General features: G+C 45.5%; 1 protein-coding gene across 1 annotated transcript in view; it reads right to left on the bottom strand.

Annotated features, from left to right (window-relative positions):
* COL26A1 (collagen type XXVI alpha 1 chain) overlaps nucleotides 1–24,214 on the bottom strand; it is a 173,244-nt gene that overhangs the window by 87,556 nt on the left and 61,474 nt on the right. Inside the window, exon 3 of the mRNA XM_024745284.1 lies at nucleotides 10,845–10,942. Within this exon, the coding sequence (XP_024601052.1) occupies nucleotides 10,845–10,942 (98 nt within the window). The remainder of the gene's footprint in view (nucleotides 1–10,844; nucleotides 10,943–24,214) is intronic.

The following is a 24,214-nucleotide window of genomic DNA, read 5'->3' as shown; positions in this document are numbered from 1 at the left end:
AGCAGAAACTGGTGGGAATTCAACCCTGCAGAAAGGGAATAGCACCGAGTGAATTCTACATTACATGGCTTTTCCCCCAAGGGCACACCCCAATTCAGGCAGTGCAGGGTGGCCAAAACTCAAATCAAAAACTGCAGTTGTTTAGTCTTAAGGCTGCCAGAGGACCTGGAAACTGGGGGAAGAAATCTAATTAGGGAGGAACAACATAGAGCAGAGAACCTCAAACTCTGTGTACAAACTACCCGGAAATCCTTGGCTGATCCCTGAACTGTGCATGTGTAGCGGAGATTCCAATGAGCTCAGCAGAAAACAACAGTGGGAAGGCTACAAAAGCTGCTACCCAACAAAAGGAAGGTGATTTAGAGCTTGAGTCTCTCCAAGTTAAGGGGTTTAGTTAACACCTAACTAAGCTTGCCTTTGAAACCAGAGAAAGGCTATGCCTTAGGTGAAAAAGCTATATCCCAGGTCTAAGAGATTTACATATCCACCCCAATAAAGTATAAAAACCAAGCCTTCACAATTGTATAGTGATTTAACTGCTTGCTACAACAAAAATCAACACTCTCCCAAGAAACCAGAATCTCTACAAAATATCATTCAAAGGGTCCAGTATACAAGCAAAAGTTGTTAACATGGAAGGTAGGTGGGAAGGAAGAAAGGAAGAAAGAGGGAAAGAGAGAAAGAGGAAGGAAGGGAGGAAGAAAGGGGGAAATGCTCCCCAAGTCGAGAGAAAAGTGTCAATACAAACAAACCATAAGATGACCCAGATGTTGGAAATAGGAAACAAGGACCTAAAAGCAGGCTATTACATTCTTGGATAAAAAATAAATTACATGCAGAAATCTTATCAGGGAAATATAAACAAAACAAAAAACCACACACACACACACACACACACAGAAATTCTATAACTGAAAAGAATAATATCTGAAATGAAAATTTCACTGGATGGCTTAACAGAAGATTGTAAAAGTCAGAAGAAATAGTCAATGAACTTGAAGACAGATCAACAGAAATTATCCAATCTGAAGAACAGAGGGGAAAAAAGATCTTCAATGACAGTATCAAGCAATCTAACATGTATGCAAATGGAATCTCAAGAGGAGTGCTGAGAATAGGGCAGAAAAATATATTTGAAGAAATAATGGACAAAATTTTCCAAATTTGGTCAAAAACATTGACTTATAGATCCAAGATGCTCAAACAACCCCAAGCAGGATTTCTAAAATCCCACTTGGTAACATCATAGTCAAACTGCTGAAAGGCAAGGATAAAAAAAAAAATTCTTAAAACAACCAGAGGAGAAAAGGAAACAATCTTAGTGTGGAAACAATATAATGACAGCAGATTCTCACCTGAAATAATGGATGCAAAAAGACAATAGAATGACCAGACTTTAAAATAACTGAAAGAAAAAGAAATCAATCCACAATTATAAACTCAATAAAAATATTTTAAAATTAATGGAAAATGAAGTACTGTAGATAATGTGTAGAAACTGGAGCCCTTGTACATTGCTGGCGGAAATGTGAAATGGTGCAGCCACTACGAAAACAGTTTTGCAGTCTCTCAGCAAGTTAAACAGAAAATTACCACATGATTCAGAAATTCCCAATCCTAAGTATACACCAAAAAGAATCGAAAACAGGTGTTCAAACAAAAACCTGTACATGAATGTGCATAGCAGCACTAATCACAGTAGCCAAGGTTGGAGATGGTGCTGGTTTAAAAAAAAAAAAAAAAAAAAAAAAACAATAGCCAAAAGGTGGAAACAACCTAAATGTCCATCAACTGATGAATGAATAAACAAAAGTAGTGCATCCATATAATGGAATACTATTCATTATTCAGACATATGTCACAACTTGGATAAAGCTTCAAAACATTATGTCAAGGACTTCCCTGGTGGCACAGTGGTTAAGGATCTGCCTGTCAATGCAGGGGACATGGGTTCAATCCGTGGCCCAGGAAGATCCCACATGCCACAGAGCAACTAAGCCCATGCACCACAACTACTGAGCCTGCACTCTAGAGCCCGCGAGCCACAAATACTGAGCCCGCGTGCCACAACCGCTGACCCTGCGTGCCACAACTACTGAAGCCCACGCACCTAGAGCCCATGCTCCGCAACAAGAGAAGCCATGACCATGAGAAGCCTGCGCACCGCAACAAAGACTCAACGCAGCCAAAAGTAAAAACAAAAAAACCCCACATTATGTTAAGTAAAAGAAGCCAGACACAAAGGCCACATATTGTATGATTCCATTTACATGAAATATCCAGAATATGCAAATCAATAGAGACAGAAAGCAGATTTGTGGTTGCCAAAGGCTAAGGGAAGGAGAGAATGAGAAATAACTGCTTAATGGGTGTAGGGTTTCCCTTTGGGGTGATAAAAAACTCTGGAACTAGATAGCGTGATGGTTGCAAAACACTGTGAATGTACTTAATGACACTGAATTATACACTTTAAAACGGCTGAAATGGTAAATTTTGTTATGTGTATTTTATGATATATATATATATAATATAGACAGATGATAGATAGATAGATAGATAAATATTAAGGCAAAATAGTTACTAAAATTTTTTTTTAAGTTGAGAGAATTCACTACAAGCAGATCTGTACTACAAGCAATGCTGAAAGAACTTCTTGGGGTTGAGGAAAAAGGATTCTGGATGAAGGCTCAGAGTTCCAGGAAGAAATAAAGATCACTGGAAATGATAGCTATGGAGTACAGAGAAGACTACTTTTCCTTCTCTTCACTTCTTAAATAGTAATCTGACTGTTTAATGCAAAAAAGTATAATATTGAATTGTAAAGTTTATAACATATTCATATTTAAAGCATATGAGGGACTTCCCTGGTGGCACAGTGGTTAAGAATCTGCCTGCCAATGCAGGGGACATGGGTTCAAGCCCTGGTCTGGGAAGATCCCACATGCCACGGAGCAGCTAAACTACTGAAGCCCACATGCCCTAGAGCCTGCATGCTGCAACTACTGAGCCCACATGCTGCAACTACTGAAGTCCACGTGCTTAGAGCCCATGTTCTGCAACAAGAGAAACCACCCAACAAGAAGCCTGGGGACTGCAATGAAGAGTAGCCCCCGATCGCTACAACTGAGAAAGCCCATGCACAGCAATTAAGACCCAATGTATCCCTAAATAAATAAACCTTTAAAACAAATAAATAATAAAGCATATGACAACAATAGCACAAAGGATGGTGGGGTAGATAAATGAACTGTTAAAATTGTACTGTTAAAATTTTCTTTCATTTTACATGGAATAATCCCATATTTACTCTAAGTTTACCATGATAAGTTAAGCATACAGATTTTAATCCTTAGAAGGAGTACTAATACATGATACAGAGAAGTATAACTAAAAACCCAATAAAGGAAAATATGTAACTTCTGCTTCCAGTCATGATAGACTAAGTCATACTGAACTTGCCCTCCCACCATAAACAACTAGAAAATGGGATGAAATTTATGAAACAAATGTCCACAGACATTGAACAATATGAGCACTGATTCCTGAGAGAAGGAAAACAAACAAGGTAATTCCTGGAAGCACTTTCTGCACTGGAGCTCATGAGGGTGACACTATGTAGAACATGTCAATCTCTCTGAATTGAAGAGCGAGAAATCAGAGTACAAGGAGGCTGAGGCAAATTTGGTGAGAGGAATACCAGAGAAAAGAGAATTATGTAGAAAATTATTCATTCATGGGGTCAAAACTTATTGAACTGTATACTTCTGGTGTGTGTAAATTAAATACATGTAATGAGTTGTATGCAAATTACACGTCAATAAAGTTAATTTAAAATGTGTAAATAATTATTAAAGTAAGAAATAGAAAACATGTGTGGCCCTATATAGATGAAAGAGAATGAATTTGTTATCAAAAACTTCCCCACAAAGAAAACTACAGGTCCAGATGGTTTCACTGTGAACTCAAAGTTCAATTAAACTCTTAAGGAAAAAGCAGTATGATCTTTAAAAAAAAAAAAGTTTTCAGAAAATAGAGGAGGAAAAATGCCCAAGTTTTTTTATGAGAACAGCTAAGTCCTCATAATTAAAAACTGACAGACATTAGAAGGAAAGAAAATTACAGATAAATAACAAATATGGAAATATAAAAAAGAATAATGTATCCAAAAGAAGTTTATCCCAGTAATAATAAGGTTATTCCCAGGAACAAAAAGTTAGTTTAGTATTCCAAATCAATGCAATGTGCCATATTGACATAATAAAGGATAAAAATATAATCATCTCAATATAGATGTAGAAAAAGCATTTGATAAGATTCAGCACCTATTCCTGACAAATACTCTCAACAAACTTAGAAGTGACTGTCCTCATCTGATAAATGGCATATATAAAAAATCTGCTGCTAATCACATACTTAATAATTAATTGTGAAATACTGAGAACTTCTCCCCTATGATAAGGAACAAAGCAAGTATATCTGTTCTCACCACTTCTATTAAACATTTTACTAGAAGTTCTAGCCAGTCCAATAAGGCAAGAAAAAGAAATAAAAGGCAAAATATTTGAAAGGAAAAAGCAAAAATGTTTTTATTCACAGAAGACATGATAGTTTATTTAGAAAATCCAAACAAATCAATAAATAAGCTGCTAGAACTAATAAATGGATTTAGCATGGTTTTCAGACACAAGGTCAATATTCAAAAATCAAATATATTTCTATATAATAACAGCAAAATTATTATAATATGAAAACTTTTAAAGCAATCCCATTTTTTAGAAGCACTAAAAATATGAAATACTTAGAAATACATTTAATAAAAGATAAGCAAGCCCTCCACTGTGAAAACTACAAAGTTTTGCTGAGAAAAATTAAAGCCTTATATGAATGGAGAACTATACCATGATCATGAATCAGAAGATTCACTATTAAGACCTCCATTCTCCCCAAATTGGTCTGCAAATTCATCACAGTCCTAACCCCAATTCCAATAGACTTTTTTTTTTTGTAGACATTGATAAAAGGATTGTAAAATTGTTATGGAAATGCAAAAGAACTAGAGTGGTCAAAACAGTCTTAAAAAAGAAGAAAGTACAATTACATACCATTCCATTCTTACTGGAACAGCTAAATTTAAAAAGACTAATAACATCAAATCTTAGCAAGAATGTGGAACAATTGGAACACTGTGCTTGTGAGAGTATAGAACGTTAACATCTCTTTGGAAAACAATTTGGCTGCTTCTTATTAAAATTAAACAACTCAGTTAAAAACGGGCAAAATCTTGAAAAGACACTTCACAAAAGAATATATACAAATGGCTAGTAAGCACATCAGTTAGGCATACAAAAAGATGCTCAATGGGCTTCCCTGGTGGCGCAGTGGTTGAGAGTCCGCCTGCTGATGCAGGGAACACGGGTTCGTGCCCCGGTCTGGGAAGATCCCACATGCTGCAGAGTGGCTGGGCCCGTGAGCCCTGGCCACTGAGCTCTGCAACGGGAGAGGCCACAACAGTGAGAGGCCCGCGTACGGCAAAAAAAAAAAAAAAAAAAAAAAAAGCTCAACATCATAAGTCAACAGGGAAGAGCAAATTAAAATCACAATGAGAGAGCATTTCATACCCACTAGAATGGCTAAAATTAAAGGCTGACAACACCAAATGTTGACAAAGATATGGAGCAATTAGAACATACTTTGCTAATAGGAGTGTAACATGGTAAAACCACTTTAGAAAATAGTTTAGCTCTTTCTTATAAAGTTAAACATACACCACAACCGAGCAATTCCACTCCTAGGGATTTGCCCAAGGGAAGTAAAAACGTACATATTGATAGAAAGACATATACAAGAATGTTCACAGAAGCTTAAAGGCTAAAACTAGAAATATCTCAAACATCTATCCACAGGAGAATGGGTGAATAAAATTGTGGTTATTTATACAATGGAACAATAATTAGTAACAAAAATAAACTACTGATACACATGTAACAACATGAATAAATCTCAAAAACATTATGCTAAGTGAAAGAAACTATACACAAAAGAGTATATACTGTATGGTTCCATTTACATGAGGTTCAAGAATAGGTAAAACTGATCTATGATGATAGAAATCAGAACAGAGGTTGCTAAGCGGGGGGAACTTTCTGGGAGGTGATGGAAACATGTATGCATTTATCAAAACTTATTAAATTGTACACTTAGAATTGGTGTACTCTGTATATATAAATTTTACCTCAGTTAAAAAAAAAAGATGTTTACAGCAATTTTTAAAATGGAAACAACTTAAATATCTTCTAGTGGGGGATAGTTAATAAAGTGTATACCCAAACTCCACACCATTGAAAATGATACGAGAGAAAGCACCTTATTGACAAGGAGAGATGTTCATGACAATTTATGTGTAAAAGAAAGTTATCAAACAGCATGTAGAGTACAACAGACATGTAAGCACAGAAAAAGGTCTGGAGGCTTTTCACCAAAGTGAGACTGGAGGTTACCTTAAGAGGTATAATTCTGGATGTTTTCACTTTTTCTACACGGAACACATACTTGCTTTTGTAATAAGAAAAAAAATACTTCTAGATAGATGTTATAGATACAGTTAATTCTCCTTATTCATGGTAGTTACATTTCCTAAAGTCCCCAGAACTCTGAATTAGTGAATACTGAACCATCACTCATGGGAGAAATACAGGATTTGGTTCCTGTGAGCATCTGGTCACAACATTTTCATCAGCTAATCAATACATAACCTTGTTTTATGTGGGCTTTTATCGAAAGACATCTTATTGAATATATAGTGTAGATTCACTAACATTGAACTCACAGCCAACAGCACTATAACTCATGCCGAACAAAGCTTACTTATCGCATGTATTTTCTGAGGAAGGCACATCATAGTCTTTTTGCACTTAAGAACACTCGACAGCACTATGCTTGGGGACATTTTAGACAAGGGAATTGTCACAAAAAAGGGGGGGCACAAAAATGCGAAAAACACGGCACTAAACAGACCATGAAAAGGACACTTGTTTGCATGAGAACTGGAACGAGGAAGCAGAGGGTCACCTTGCTCAACCTCAGATGGTAACACACGTGTTAGGTGACTCAAATTTTCTGTCACTCTGCACATAGCTGTGAATGACCACAAAAGTGGTCACTGATTTGGGGGGGGGGTAACAAATAAATTTTAGCAAGTAGGCCAAATTCACAAATATAGAATCGTCAAATAGTTAGGATCAACCGTATATAGACTTATCTATGGAGGAAAGTATCCCCAAGCTTCGGGCCAGCACTCCTGGGGTGTCCAGGGAGGAAAGGGAGGGGGAGACCCAGCAGGGGGGAAGCAGGCCCAGAGACAGGCCACCTGGGAGGCAGGAGCCACCTACCTCCAGGCAGTCCCAGCCCCAAGTCGTAAGACCAGAGACCTGACAACTTGGAAGGAAAGCCAGACACAGCAGAGAAAGATGCATCTCCTGGGGAATCTCATCTGAACCAGAGCAAAACCACAGAGGAGGGCACCTCTGACCTGCTGGCTTTCCAGAGAGGCTGGACTGGGAACCGAGTGGGAGTTCATGGTCCAGACCCCTCCACAACCATCTCAGGAATGTGTCTGAAGTCACGGACACTGCCTTGATTTTGTCTTCTGTCATTACTGTTTCATGCTTGGGAATGCAAAGTCTTTACCAGGGCTTACAGGAGCCAGTCCCGACCTCAGCCCAGGGCCTCACGCTCCCAGGAATTCCTCAGCCCCACAGGGTTCCCAGGACCCTCATGCTCAGAGCTGGGAAGGGGCTGCTCAACCCTGATACTCCCTGAAAGAGGCAAGCCTCATCCCATGCCCTAAGATGAACACGCATTCCTCATCGAAGTGGGCGAATCTGGAAGGTTCCTCCACCAGGAAGGGGCTGGCAGAGACTCTGAGGCTGACAGTGTCTGGAGTGGTGCCGACACCCCTTAATAATTAGCTCAGGACTCCGAGACGTTTCTGGTGAGTGCATTGATAATCCATATCCCTGTGGCCTACCAGGTCAGAGCTTTCTTCTGGAGGTGAGGTGCCAAGCTCTCAAGGGCGGGCAACTTTGGGGGCATTTGACCAGCTCACAGTTACATCTCCTCTCCCAGGAAGGATGGGCCCCCAGCCCTGCTTGAACCTACTCCTGTCCTGATGGGCAGAACCTCCCTGAGAACAAGGATTGCCCCCCACACATGCCAGGTCTGCTGCCCGCCAAATGCTGTGCTTCGTCCATTCGGTCTGCAAGAATTACCCAAAACATGGACGTGGGCAAAAAAGGTGAGGGCCTAACCTTTTAGCGTCACACTACAGCATTCTCTAAGGAGCCCACCCAAGGGCCATGGGACTTCCTGGGGGAAGTTCACCTTGTTTACTTGCCATTCACTGTGTATTACAGCCAAGGTTCTGCAAAGCTGGATGTTAACTTGTACAAAACTGGGGATATGTAAACGATTTCTGCTCAGTAGAAAGGATAACCCCAAAGGTTTTGTTTTTATTGTCCTGTAGGATCTAACGTAGTGATTTTATTTCAGGTTCTTATTTCATATATATTTAAAATATACCATAGTTCCTATATTTTCATATGTGTGAAACATATGCATATATATGTGTATATTCATATATATGTGTACACACACACACACACACACACACACACACATCAGTAAAGGATTAACCTAACCCAAAGAGAGGTCTGGCCTTTGCACTTGGCTCCTGGGAGGTATCTCTAAGCTCTTGAAATGTCCTATCTGATAAGAGGGTCTGGGAGCCTTGGGCCAGAGAGTCTATGCCAACGTTGTGATTTCTGGGGGCATCCCTTGTGCCAGCTCAACCACCAGAGGGGCTAGAAACAGTTCAGCCATGCAGGAAGCCACCACGTATACACGACTGAGTCCCACTAAGAGCTCTGGTTCAGGGCAGCAACCCAAGCGTGGTCTCGGGGACCCCAATCTGCATATTTATCAGTTTCTCTAATCTCTTTTGAATCAGCTTTGCCATGTTGCTGGTTCCACAATCCATGCGTTCAATACAACGCACGCTCACAAGCCACTTGTGTGAGAATTATGACTTACACATTTTCAGACTTACTACACTTCATCTCGTGGTTCATTCATTCCTCTAATGAAGAGAATATGAAGAGAGATGAAAAACATATACGCTCCAGCACTGCGGTGTTTCCAAGAGAGGAAGGAAGGGGCCCCATTCGGGTGTGGCTTAGTTACCCCTTGAGTTGGCTGAGGCGATGACGAGGTGGTGGGCGGGGTGGGGGGGCGCCCTCAGAGGCTCCGGAGCTGAAAGAAGGACCCAGGAGCCTTCCTAAGGCTTAGGGAGGGCTTCTAAAGTTGAAGTCTTGATGGCAAGCCAGTACTTCATCGGGTGGAGCCAATGGTATTTATTTTATTGGTCACTGAAAAGCGCTGAGTCAGTTACTTAAGGGTAAATCAGTCACTGCCCTTGAAAGCCCTGTCTCCCCAGCCCCTCGCAGAATCCAGAGGACAGGTCTGCTCTACTCTGTTGGAGGGACCAGAGGTCTCTCCCACAACCATGGTCCAAAGCTGGTTCTGAGGGCCTCCGACCTCAACAAGGGACCCAGTGTGAGCCGTGGTCATTCAACACATAAAGCACAAAGTCCTGCCACCCACGCCTTCACCTGGGGGAGCCAGGCCTCCCCTCACACCTGGGGTCCCTTCTGTTTCTCCCCAAAGAAAGGCCCAGGCAGTCCTGCGCCCCCCAAGTATGGGCCAGCCCCTGAGGCTGTCCACCTCCCTTCCCAGAATCAGGCTCACAGACCAGTAAAGGAGGTACCACTGGACGCTTCCATGTCCCAACCCCTTCCTTCAGCTCAGCTTTGGGCCACAGGCTCACTGAAGCATCATCACCATTATTATTACTGCCCTTGCTGCTCTTCGGCTATTATTTGTAATCCAAAGACTTTTAGGCAGTGTACAATAAAAGCATACACATATAGAGTACGTATATTTTAAATAGACATATAACTAAAATCAGTAAGTTAGGTAATAAAAAAAGATGAGAGAGGATCATTTTGTCAGAAAGTTGAGGTTGAGGAGAACTACTGTTTCCAAATTCAAAACTGACCCCTGAGCCTTGGGACTGCCCAGCTCTCCTGGAAAACCAGGTGGGCTGCAAACCTGTTTGTCAGGCAGGACCCACTGTCCCTGGATGTGGGTGCGGCAGGGATGGGCTCTGTTGCTGTCTCTGAATCCCACCTGAGCGCTGCTCTCTGCGCCCATCAAGTTCCAGAGCCAGACTGAGCCTGGCTCCTGGGCTCAGAAGGAAGGCTCTGGCTCTGGGTCCCGACCTCCCCTCCTCCCTCTGGGCACCTGCCCAGCAACAGGGCCAGGGCAGCAGGGTGAGGCCTTCCTGCTGCTGCCGCCCACCAGGTCCATCTGCCTTATTCTACAACCAGCGTGGCTTCAAGGCTCCTGGGTCCTCATCTGCATTTGCTCAGAGCCCAGATATCCAGCTCTGCCTGCCCCGGCTCTGGGGTAAGTCAGAGCCAGAGCAGAAGACATAGGCTGTACACTGACTCTCCTCCTCAGGCCAGGGCTCACGATTCTCCTTCATGCCTGGCCCAAGCAGTGCACACGGGACCCCACCTCTGTGCCCACAGGCAGGGTGCCAGGCTCTCCCCAGTTTGGCCAGTCCCGAGCATTTGGTTCAGGGATGCTTAGGAAAAAGAAGGAAGGAATGTGGAAGAAAGGAGAGCTGCTTGCAGAAGGAGGGCAGGGGAGGGAGGAGCATCTGTAGACTCTGAAGCTCGGCCCGGCCAGCACCCCCTCCTCTTGCCCCCTGCCCCCGGCAGACTCACCCTCGTCACAGTTGCTCCCGGTAAAGCCAGGGCAGCACCTCCACTCCAGCGCCGTCACTGTGCGGTAGGACACTCTGTACGTGGGTCTGATCAGAGTCCTGTAACTAACACAAGGGCAGAGTCAGGACAGTGTGAGCACCTACCTGCCCACTCCAGATCCCACTCCTGCTGAAACCACCCAGCCTAGGGCTCTGGGAGCCCCCCAGGCAGTAGAGCCCATCATCCTAGCTCTGTGCCCACAGGCTATGTGGCCCTGGGTGAGTGACCACCCCTGTCTGTGTCGGGTGCATTGTAAAGTCCCTTCCAGCTCTGCCTTCCCACAAATCTCCAAGGGTGGCCCCCTAGTGTGGGGAAATGACTGCTACGGACTGAATTGTGTCTCCCAGAAATCATATGTTGAAGCCCTAACCCCCACAATGTGACTGTACTTAAGCATAGGCTCTGAAGAGGTAATTAGGTTAAATGAGGTCAGAGGGGTGGGGCCCTAATCCAATAAGATTGGTGGCCTTTTAAGAAGAGGAGGACAGACAGAGATCTCTCTCTGTGCACATACACACACTGAACAAAGGCCATGTGAGGACACAGAGAGGTGGCTGGCTGAGAAAATTAATTTCTGTGTTGCAGCCATCTGGTCCATGATATTTTGTTAAGGCAGCCCAAGATAATGAATAAGGAAAAGAAAAATATCATTAGAACCTGTACAACTTCCAACCACCCACAAGTCACTTAACTCCAACTTTTTCCCAATCATTATTTCTTTTGGTTGATTCATCCAATGAATATATATATGTATTTTTTTTGGCCGCGCCCCATGGCATGTGGGATTTTAGTTCCCCAACCAGGGACTGAACCCCTGCCCCCTGCGGTAGAAGCATGGAGTCTTAACCACTGGACTGCCAGGGAAGTCCCCAGTGAATATTTATTGAGCATCAACTACAGGCAATACTGTGGTCACAGATTAGTAAAACGGAGTCCCATCCTTGAGAAAATCCCAGCCTGACAGATGAGAGAGAGAGACACTCCAGTGAAAACTTGCAATTCAGTAGTGGGGCCCTTGCAGCAACCAAACGCTCCTGCAAAGTGCAGTGGGATTCCATGGTAAATTTTCACACAATTTTGAAATTTTTCTTGAAAATAAGTTTGATACTATTTTGTGAAACTCCAAGAATAGTGAATATAAAATATATGACCAAACCACACTGAGATATCACCTCACGCCTGTTAGAATGGCTATTATCAAAAAGACAAGAAATAAGTGTCGGTGAGGATATGGAGAAAAGGGAAGCTTCATGCACTGTTGATGGGAATGTAAATTGGAAACTGTGGAAAACAGTACGGTAGTTGCTAAAAAAAAGTCAGAAATAGAACTACCATAACCTCCACTTCTGGGTGTTTATCCAAAGGAAATGAAAACACTAACTCAAAAAGATATCTGAACCCCCATGTGCACTGCAGCATTATATGCAATAGCCAAGATATGGAAGCAACCAAAGTACCCATCAACGGGTGAGTGGATAAAGAAAATGTGGCACACGTACACACACACACACACACGCACACGCACACACACACACACGAATATTATTCAGCATAAAAAAGAATGAAATCTTGCCATTTTCGACAACATGGAAAGACCTTGGACAAATACTGTATGATCTCCCTTATAGGTGGAATCTAAAAACAAAAAAATAAAAACAAACCAAGCTCATAGATACAGAGAACAGACTGGTGGTTGCCAGAAACTGGGGGACGGTGGATAGGGAGCAGTACAAAATGGGTGAAGGTGGTCAAAAGGCACAAACTTCCGGTTATAATAAGTCATGGGATGTAATGTACAGCATGGCAACTATAGTTAATAATACTGTATCGCATATTTCAAAATCGCTCAGAGTAGATCTTAAAAGTTCTCATTACAAGAAAAAAAATGTTTGTAACTACTTGTGGTGACAGATGTTAACTAGACCTATTTGTGGTGATCATTTCACAACACACACAAATATCGAATCACTAGGTTGCACACATGAAACTAATTCAATGTTATCTATCGCTTACACCTCAATGAACACACACACACACAAAAACATATGACTGGTTTTCACGAGGGGCAAAGATTCGGCTTTATTATTCGATTTACACGCATCATTATAACTTGGCTGGTTGATAAAGTCTGCACAACTTCCTCTTGAAAGCAAAACTGCATGACTTCACAGAATTTGCATCTGCTGACACCAGGCACCTTAATCGTGAATGGGAAAATTATGAATTAATTGGTGGCAGCAGGCGTGACGTTTTGAGATGCACTGTTGACAGGAAAATACATAAGTCAGGTTTTGAATTTCAGAAATACAGCACTAAATCTGAAGAATCCTGCTACACTAATTTTTCTTTCAAAAAAAAAAATCCTCTCACTCATGTTTCGTAAACATTCCGGCAAACCAGCTTCCCTCTGGAGCTCTAAGTGGGAAGCGGGGTGGGGGCAGGGGCTGGCAGTGCGCAGCCAGGGGCTGGAACTTTCGAGTGAGGAGCCAGAAGTCTGCACGGAGAAGTGCCCAAGAGCAAATGCAGGCCTTTGGTCTCTCAGATCCACGGCAGGAAGTAGCTGGCATAGGCCACTGGGGAGGGGGTGGGGGGGTGGCAGAAGACCAGTCATTGTCACCACTCCTTATAGAAGGAGCCTGGTGGGACATAAGTGGGTAGGCGAGCCTGGGTCCAAGGAGTCCCAATAGACTGTATGACAAACACACACACGATTTCTCATTCACATATACACTCACATGCTCACACACACACTCACACACACGCTCACACACACACACACGCACACACACACGCTCACACCCTCTTCCTGCTGCAAACTTCCCAGCCAGGAACTGGCCCAGCTGGGAAAGGGAAGACGCTTTAATTTCAATTTAAAAAGTCAGTTTTAAAATTAATTCTTGAAAGAAGATTGTTGCTCTGGCTGAGAGGGACCAGAAGAGCTGTGGAATCCCTCCCATAACCACTGCACCATGGACGAGATGGAGCCCCGGGCTGTGGGGTCACAAGCTGAGAGTTTAGGGCCCTGCCCCTGATTCACCATGTGAATTACACACGTTCCGTAACCTCCCTGAGCCCGTTTCCGGGTCTGCACGCCGAGGACCGGGATGCTGGGTATGAGGCTCCTTGGGAGAGCACGTGTGAGAGCAGAAAGGGACATGTAGCTGCTGGGTTTGCAAAACACAGATCTGACCCCTTTCTTCCTGGCCAGCACCTTTCGCCTGTCCCCACTGTGGTCAGGAGAGAGTCTGAGCTGTTTAGCCACGGGGCCCAGCCCTTCTCCAGCCGCCACAGCTGCCCTCAGGCCCCCTGTGCCATAGGCTGCCCCTCGGCCTGCAGCCCGTGAGCCCTCCAAAGGCGCCAGGCACTCCTCACTTCGTGCCCTGAGTGATGATGGTGATAAAACAATAATAGCTATAGTGACAGCTTTGCGTACTTACCACGTATCAGGCACCGTGCTGAGTGCTTTACACTTGCTGACTCATAACAACCCTGACAGGTGGATGCTGTTACTACTCCTAAGTTACAGATGAGGAAACTGAGGCGCCGAGAGCTTCAGTAACTTTATCAAGGTCACCCTGCTAGAAGGTGGTGGAACTTGGTTCCAAACCCAGGCAGAATTAGCAGAACCTAGTAATACTAATTTGTGTTCGTTCAGAACAGGGGAACATGGTTCCTCCCTGCATCTGCACAAGGTACTGATCTCAGGCCCCTGAACCAGAGGGAGAGCTTATCCCCCAGAGAAGGTCTCTTTCTGCCCCCTCCTTCTGAGGGCCACGGGCTGGCCTGTCCCACTGCGGGACCAGAAGCATCATGGTGGCCTGCAAAGTCCAGGAGCAGAGAGAGCCAGTAGGTGGCGCTGCTTCCCCAGCCCAGCAGGCCAGAGCTCAGACCCTCAGATCTCACCTGAATGCCCAGGGCAGGTGCAAGTGTTCATGGGCTGTCCCCATCTTTTCACCCTCCATGAAGAACTCCCAGCCCTTCCCCTGGGCTCCAGTCTGCAAACCCACTGATCTTTCTAAAATGCAGATCCGCTTTTGTGACTGCCCTCTCTCAAAACCTTCCATGGCTCCCATAGACTTAAGACCACACTCTTTAGGTCAGCAAATAAGGCCCTGCCTACCTTTCTCCCCTCCACTCCTCCCACCACAGCACAAACAAGCAGCTCTTCCTGCCTCTGGGCCTTTGCACATACATGCAGGCTCCTCTGCCTACTCACCCCTCCTTCTTTACTCTGATGAGAAAAATCCCCAAGGGCCTCCAGGGTGTGACTCCACATCCCCTTCTCTGTGAAGCACCCCCAGCCCCAGCCAGAGCTGACCGGCTCCCTCCTCAGTACCCCCAACACCCTGTACACAGCTTGGTTTTACGTGTGGGGTGCCTGCCATGAGCCGGGCACTGGGAATACAAGAACGAAGGAGGCAGCACGAGCTCCACTCTGCCAGAGCTGGTGGCTCTAATCCTGTATCACACACATAAGTATGTGGCCATGCGTGGTGGTCAGTGCCAGGGAGGAAAGCGCTGAGTTCACTCCTCACATTGGAATGGATTTGTTTTCTCTTTTTCGATTAAAATATAATTTACATGCAGTAAAACACAGATGGTCCCCAACTTATGATGGTTTGACTTACAATTTTTTGGATTTCACGATGGTGTGAAAGTGATACGCATTCAGTAGAGACCACACTTGGAATTTTGAATTTTGATCTTTTCCCCAGGCTAGCCATATGGGGTACGGTACTCTCTGGTGATGATGGGAAGCTTCCAGTCAGCCCTGCGATCACAAGGGTAAACAACCAATACTCAACTGGTACTGTGTTGCCAGCATTGTTTTCGATACTGTGTTTCGCGTTTTCCCATCCCATCGTGTCTACAAAATGCCCATCTGTGTCTCCTGCTTCTGGTGAGAAGAAGAGGAGGACAATACTCTTGAGATGAAACTCAAGATAACTGCCCAGCATGAAGGCAGTAAGCCAGTAACAGCCATCGCAGGTGAGTTAGGACTTTGGCAATCGACGATCTTGACCATCTTAAAGGATAAGAAGCAAATGAGTGATGCAGTGAAATCATCAGCATTGGTTAAATTCACTGTCATCATGAAGAAAAAGGCTGGGCTGATGGATGACATGGAAAAAAAAAAAAAAACTTGTCTGGGAATTTCCTGGTGGTCCAGTGATCAGGACTCCGCGCTTTCACTGCTGAGGGCGCAGGTTCAGTCCCTTGTGGGGGGACTGAGATCCCGCAAGCCGCACCGTGCAGCCAAATAAATAAATAAATAAGAAACAAAGAAAAAGAAAAAAAAAAAAAACTTGTCACGTGGATGGAAGACCAGGTACAGAAGTTCATACCACTTAGCCTACTGACCATCCAGGCTAAGGCAAGAAGTCTTTCCATACACTAAAAAAGTGTGTCAATGATTCTACAAATAATGCAAATGTTTATACCAAGTTATGGCCGGTTCCAATGCTTCAAAAGCCAGCATAATTTTCATAATGTGAGAGTCAGCGGTGAGGCGGCAAGTGCCAATCCTGAAGGTGCCAAAGTCTTTAAGGAAGAGATGCAGAGGATAATTGTGGATAAGGAATATTCGCCAGAACAAATACTGAATGTCGAGGAAATGAGCTTGTTCTGGAAGTGTATGCCAGAGCATACATACATTCATCAAGAGTCCAAGACAATGCCAGGATTCAAGGCATTCGAACACCGCGTAAGGCTGCTTTGGGGCAGAAATGTTGCAGGGTTCGAATGAAAGTTTTTCCTAATCTACCACTCGGAGAGCCCTAGAGCATTCAAATATGTGAGCAAGCATTCATTTCCCGTTTGTTATCACCATCACAAGGAAGCCTGGATGACATAAGCATTGTTTGAAGCCTGGCTTTTGAAGTGTTTTATCCCTCAGACAAGAGAATATTGAAGACAAAACAACATCCCATTTCAAGAGTCTGCTGATCTTAGACAACACTCCAGGGCATCCACAGCATACCAGCGACATGCATCCTGATGTCAAGGTTGTGTAGTTGCCACCGAAAACAACTGCACTCATTCAACCCATGGACCAGGGCGCCACAGCTCCGTTCAAAGCACGCTCTTTACACCAGCTGTCTGTTCAGGCTGTTGAAGAGATGGGATCTGGCCGAACACTCTGAGAGTTTTGGAAAGCTTTTAACATTCTAAATGCTACCCAGACCATCGCTGCCTCGTGGGAAGGAGTCACATGGCAACGCACGAACAGCATTTAGAAGAAAGTTTTAAAGACATGCGTGAACACGTTCAAAGGCTTTAACTAAGACTCTGCTGTGGATGAAACAGTCCCAAGATATTAGTGCTTGGGAAACAGCTAGAATTGGACATTGACGAAGAGGATGTTCATGAGATTGTTGGTATTGAAGCTGAAGAACTTTCCACTGAGGAGCTGATCGAACTGGAGGAAGAAAGAAGGAAGGAAAGAGGAAGAAGTTATGGCTGAGGCACCAGGAAACTTCACAGTAAAGAGACTGGCAGAGACGTTTGCTGCTATCAGAAGCGGTGTAAGGATGTTAGAAGAAATGGACGTCAATTATGAGACATTAGCAAGAGCTGACAGGCAGATATAGGATGTTCTTCCTTGCTCTAGAGAAATATAAAATGGAAAGAAGAAACAAACCGGACAGTCCAAACTTGATATCTCCCCAAAGAATACTATGCCTGCTAAACCATCAACAAGTGCAGATGCCCCAGTGCCTTCTCCCAGCTATTCTCCAGCCTTATCAGAAGAGGGAGAAATTGACGACCTTGTCGCCGTAGCATCCCCATCATCCAGCAATTAATCTTAGTTCAATGCTTCAAACATTCTTCAGGCCCAACGTGCCTTCAGCTGTGTACGATAACCGTGGGTACCCTTCCATTCTGTTCTTCACTTTTAGTACAGTATTCAATAAATTACATGAGATGGCCAACACTTTACTATTAAACAGGGTTTGTATTAGATGAGTTTGCCCAACTGTAGGCTAATGGAAGTGTTCTCAGCATGTTTAAGGCAGGCTAGGCTAAGCTACAATGTTCAGTAGGTGTATTTAATGCATTTTCGACTTGCAATGGGTTTATCGCGAAGGTAACCCCATCGTTAAGTCGGGGAAGATCTGTAGATAAATCTAGTGTTTAGCTCAATGAACACTTACCTATTCAATATGTTTACACCAACATTCCCATTGCTCCAAAGTCCTTTTGTGCCCCTTCCAAATTGATTACCCAGCCCCCAGACAAAACCATTCTTCTGACTTCTCTCGCCAGATACTAGTTTTGCCTGTTCTAGAATTTTAGATAAATGGAATCTTACAGCATGCACTCATTTGTGTCTGCCTTCTTTCACTCACCCATCATGTCTGTGAGGTTCATCTATGCTGTTAAGTGTAGCACTCCTTTGTTTCTTTTTATTGCTAAATAATATTCCATTATGCAAATATACCACAATGTGTCTATTCTGTTCATGGACATTGGGATTATTTCCAGTTTTGAGCTTTGATGAATAAAGACGCTATGAGTGTTTTCGTACAAGTCTTCGTGGACACTTTTTCACTTCTCTAGGGTATATACCTAGAAATAAAATTGATGGGCCATAGGATGGTTATATGTTTAACTTTAGTAGATACTACAAACACTTGTCCCAAACCTATCTGGATGAACCAAGTTCACATGCCCAGCAGCAGTGTATGAGTTCCAGTTGCTCTATAACCTCGTCAACATTTGATATTGTCAATCATTTTCGTTTTAGTCATTCTAGGGTGTATGCAGTACTCTTTCATTATGGTTTTAACTTGCAATTCTTATTGACTAAAGTTGAACCCCTTTTCATGCTTGCCAGTTAGATATCTCCTTTTGTGAAGTGCCTGTTCAAGTCTTTTGCCCACTTTTAAATTGGGTTTTGAGTCTTTCTTATTGATTTGTAAGATATGTGAGAGACCTTTGTCAGATATATGTATTGTGAATGTTTTCTCCCAATATGTGTCTTGCCTTTTCATTTTCTTAAAGGTGTATTTTTTTATTAACTTGGAAGTATTTTTGATACCAGTTTCTATTTATTTATGTATGTATATATTTATTTATTTCCACCAAGTCTTAGTTGCGGCAGGCGGGCTTCTTAGTTGTGTCATGCAAACTCTTAGTTGCAGCATGCATGTGGGATCTAGTTCCCTGACCAGGGATGAACCCGGGTCCCCTCCATTGGGAGTGTGGAGTCTTATCCACTGCGCCACCAGGGAAGTCCCTTAAAGGTGTATTTTTAATGATCAGGTTGTAAATTTTGATCAAGTTCAATTTATCATTTTTAAAATTTTACTATCTGCTGGGTAGGAGTCAAGGTTCATTGTTTTCCATTTGGATATCCACTTGCTACAGCACAATTTATTGAAAAGACCTTCTTTTGGCCTCAATTTTCCCACTAAAATTAACTTATTTAGTGCCTTGTTGAAAATCAAATGATTGTTTAAATATGAGTCTATTTCTTGACTCTCTGTTCTGTTCCATTGATCTGTTTGTCCATCCTGGCACCAAAACCCCACTGTCTTAATTAATATAGCTTAATAGTAAGTCTTGAAATACAGTAATGTAAGTCCTCCAATCTTGTTCTCCTTTAAGGTTGTCTTGGACACCTAGGTCCTTTGCATTCCCATTGACTTTTTTAATTGGCTTATCAATTTCTGCAAAAAAAAACCCACTATAATTTTGATAAGGTTATATGGAATCTATAGATCAATTTGTAGAGAACTGACATCTTAATAATCTGAGTCTCCTTATCCATACACATGGCATAACTTTCCATCTATTTAAGCCTTCTTTAATTTTTCTCAGCAGTGTGCCATCTTTTGTTAAATTTACCCCTAGGTATTTGTATTAGTCTGCTCAGGCTGCCATATCAAAATATCGTAGACTGGATCGTTTAAAACATCCTCACCAACACTTGATCCCAATACATCTCTGCCCATCTGTGAGCCGTAGAGCAAGTCCTGCCTCTCTGAACCCCCTGTGAAGTCTGGGCTGAGATGCAAAAACATACAGATCCCTTGCTACCCTGAAATTCTCCAGATCCAATGTGGAGTCTCCCATCTGGTGTCTCACTAGCCCTGGTTGTTTTTTTTTTTCCAAGACAGACCAATTCTAGGGACTTCTGATCTCTGTGTATTTGTTCCCTCTGTAGGGCAGATCCTGGGACTTCCCTCACTGTCACTCGGCAAATTCAGGGACATATATTCTCCAGGGGGTTGTTATTCACTCAACAAATATCCATGGAAACCTTGACCCTACCCCTCTCTGGCACCTCACATCGATGAGTCCAGGGAGATCACTCACCAAGTAGATCCTACCTGCCCACTGCTCTTCCCCACCCCGCCCTAGTCCAGCCTCCCTCATCACCCTCCCAGACAGCAGCAATGGCCCCTGACTGGTGCCCAAGCTTCCAGCCTATACACAGAAGCTGGCTCCAGTGATGTTTTCAAAGCACAAATCTCCTCCATGCACCCTTCCTGGCTTCTCTTCAATCTTAGGACAAAAACCAAATCCTTAGTATGACCGCGTAGACTTCTAACCACTGCCCACCCTGGCTGCCCTGCTGCTTGCCGCCCCCCCTCCAAGCTACTCAGAACTCCAGCAGCAATCGGCTTTTGAGTTTCTGAACCCCCAGAGCTCCTTCCTATATCAGGGCTTGTCATCCACTGTTCCCTCTGCCCAAGATGCCCACTAACTCCAATGCAGCCTCCAGTGTCACCTCCTCTGAGAAGCCCTCCTTGATCAGCCCACCCATCAGTTCCACCCACCCCACTGCAGGCTGAGTCCCTTCGATTTACACTGTCATAGAACCCTGACTTCTAAACACTTATCACCCTTACAAGTATATAAGGGTGATCGCACCTGTGCGATCATTTGTCTGATGTCTGTCTCCTCCACTAACCCCAGGCCTAGTTCAGGGTTTGGCACATCATACATGCTCAATAAAGACTGGTGGAATGAATAAAACAATCGCTGAATAATTTGTACCAGATGGAGTCCCAGGCCAGGAACTGTAATGATAACCAAGATGGGGTGGCTCCCTGGAGGAGCTCAGGATGACATCCATGGAAACTGATGGATGCAGGGAGAGGGAGCAGGGCATGGCCACTTCCATCCACCAGGAGGAGCTGGCAAAGACTTCCCACATGAGGCGACACTTGAGGGAGCCCTGCTGAGCTAAAAAGGTGAGGAGGCAACCAGCACCAGGAGAGCCAGGAAATTTGGGTGAAGTTTGGTGCATTTGGGGGGCAGAGTGCTTGGACAGGAAGACAGGGCATTCGGGGTGGCTGTGAAAGCCTGTATTGCAGGCAAGGAGTCTGGACTGCGTCCGTGCAGACTAGCCATGCTCTCCAGGCATCCAGGGATGTTCCTGATCAGTAACATATTTCTGAGCCTGCAAGAGCTTCTATTAATTTATACATGTATATATATGTGTATTATTCACCATCTTTGCATGTATAAAAAATCAGTAGAGGGCTTCCCTGGTGGCGCAGTGGTTGAGAGTCCGCCTGCCGATGCAGGGGACGCGGGTTCGTGCCCCGGTCTGGGAAGATCCCACATGCCGCGAAGCGGCTGGGCCCGTGAGCCATGGCCACTGAGCCTGCGCATCCGGAGCCTGTGGTCCTCAACCGGAGAGGCCACAGCAGTGAGAGGCCCGCGTACCGCAAAAAAAAAAAAATCAGTAGAGCTTAATTTCTCTCTTATTTTGTAGATTAAAAAATAAACAGAAGACTTGATATAGTTTTTCCACCCCTCGACAGACAGCCTTGTGTACCTACGGGGAGACCACCCTTTTCCTGGCCGTGGGGAAGCCACCCAGGCACTGTGGCTCAGAAGAACATCGTGATCAGATCTGCTTTCAAGAAAGACCCCACCTGTGTTGGCATGGCAGCCGGACTGGACAGGAGAGATGGGAGGTGAGGAAGTGAGTCAGGAGGCTGCTGGCCAAGAAAGAGGGGCCAGCAAGGATGAATGGCCGCACTTGATGGAGGGGAAACTGAGGCCAAAGAGGGGGTCAGATTCCAGGTGATAAAGCAGCAGAGGTTTGACTGAACCAGACCTCCTGATGGGAGCCCCATGTTCTCTCCTGCTCAACAACACATCGAAGCTGCCCCCTGACCCCTCCCAGGAGTCAGAGGAGGTCCTTGCCCTCTGCAGCGTCCCCGGGACCCTCCCAGTGAGCACAGCGGTCATGAGGTGCTCTGAGAGTCCTGGCCGCAGTCCTCCAGCCACTCAGTGACTGTCCTAGATAGGGTGCAGATGAGTCCTGTGTGTCCCCAAAGGTGGCCTGGGGTGCACAAGGTCATGTGAGAGGGAATATGAAGAAAGAGCTCCAGGAGGGGTGAGGCGCCCGTCACTGGAGGTGTGTAAGCCCAGGCCATGGCTCTCTGGCCTTCGAAGGCCATGTCCCCACAGCATCATGAGGTCCTTCAGTGGGTGCCAGGACAGGGCCATCGTCCGGGCATTGCCTGCTGGGAACGACTCTGCCAGGGCAGAGACCTCATCGGGTGGAGGCGGGGGGCCTCCCTCCCTCACTGGGCACCGCAGCTTGCAGGCCCCGGCTCCTGCCCCAGCCCCACTTCCTCAGCAGGGACCACCACGAGGAGGACCAGACTGGGAGGTACCGAGACAGACTGGAGACTCAACAGGAAACGGGAGTGGGGGTTTCAGAAAGGGAGGCAGGAGATTATTAATCTCTTGATTAATAGCAGCGGGCCGGCGGGGAGGGGGATGGGCAGTCCCACCGCAGTTCTGCGGCAGCCGGCAGGGTCCCCCAGGCTCTGGTCTCCCCACAGTCCAAGCTAGTCGTTCCCAAGTGCGGACGGAAGGGACAGAGGCCCAGAGGGCAGTGTCCCCCGCCCAGACTGCCACTCCCACTCAAGCCCCAAACCACGGTCCAGTCGGGGGGGAGGTGGACACATCGTGGGCTTCTCGAACCACACAGGCTGGCTGAGGAGGGGCAGGAAAGCAAGCCACGTTTTAAGAAAGCACTAAGTCCAGGACTTCATGTGGCCTTGAGGGCCGCAGGCAACCCAACCAGAGGGGGGAGGCGGCCTGGCAGGGGGCCGTCTGGCGGAGGCAGATGAAGTTCCGGCAAACCCCTCGACTCAGCACATCTGGAAAAGGTTGGCTCTAATGCCATCAAAGAGCTCGGAGGGGCCAGGGAGAGAGCTGAGGGCAGGAGAGCCAGGCCGAGGAAAACTTAACCCCCGAGGGCCTGGGGCTCCTCCTTCTAAATCTGTCTGGCCCTGGGGCCCACCCCTTCCAGCAGCTGACCGGGGGCTCAAGAGGGCAGGAGGGCAGCGACGAAAACGTGTGACATCCCGCTGCAGTGAACCAGGCACAGCCAGGGCTGTGATTTCCACCCCAGAGCAAGATGGGGGCGTTTATCCCCATTTCCCCGAAAGGGAAACTGAGGTACGGGGGGGCAGCACCCCTAGTCCTCTCCACTGGTTCTGAAGGCCCCTCACAGGGAAGTGTCCCGGTCCAGCCCCTCACTACAAGCCAGGAGGAGAAGACAGCAGGGTAGAGACTCCCACCCCCCCTCCCCCACTCCGGCCAGGGCCCCCTCCCTGGCTGTTCCCTCTCCCCGACCTGCACCCCTTCCCCTAGTGAAATCCCTTCATCCCCCAGACAGGGAAACCCCAGAACCAGGTCTTATAGCAGGGACACCCTCCTCCCCCGCATAGCTGTGAGTCTTTGATTGACATGTCCCTCCCTCCACTCGCCCCCCCCCAACTCTGAGAGGGAGGGGCCATGATCTTTTTGCACACTAGTGCCTGGCGCTTAAGTGCTCATTCAGTACCAAACAAACAGCTAAACAGACCAAACGCATGATCTGAGAAACCCGAGTCAGGGCCGCAGGTCCTGAGACCAGACCCGGCCCAGCAGGACCCCGCTCCACACCAGCTTGGACTGACTGGGCACCGGGCACCATCCTCTGGGGCCCATGTTTGTGTGTGAACATTAGTTTTGGGTGTCACCCTCACCTACACACACACACACACACACACTACAAAAACCCAATATAAGAAAATCATGGGATGGGAAAATCCAAACGGGACACAGTTGTGTTACAATTTTTCATTTAACAAGAGGATGGATACGTTTCTTTAATGAACACTTGTTAAGCAGCTTAATGTGCCCAGGCTCTGGGATGAGGACACTGTGGTCCTGCCTTTGAGGTGTTCGTGGGTGGGTGAAAAGAGTCAGCCCTGATGTCAGACCGTCTGGGTGTCACATGGTTGGACCCGCATGGGTGATGGGTGCCCCCAACCCCGGTGTTCTCTCCTAGTGCTGCCCTGACAAGGCCC

The sequence above is a fragment of the Neophocaena asiaeorientalis genome, unplaced genomic scaffold (assembly GCF_003031525.2).
Source record: "Neophocaena asiaeorientalis asiaeorientalis breed wild unplaced genomic scaffold, Neophocaena_asiaeorientalis_V1.1 scaffold461, whole genome shotgun sequence".
Taxonomy (NCBI): domain Eukaryota; kingdom Metazoa; phylum Chordata; class Mammalia; order Artiodactyla; family Phocoenidae; genus Neophocaena; species Neophocaena asiaeorientalis.
This window is presented reverse-complemented; position numbering and strand designations above follow the sequence as displayed.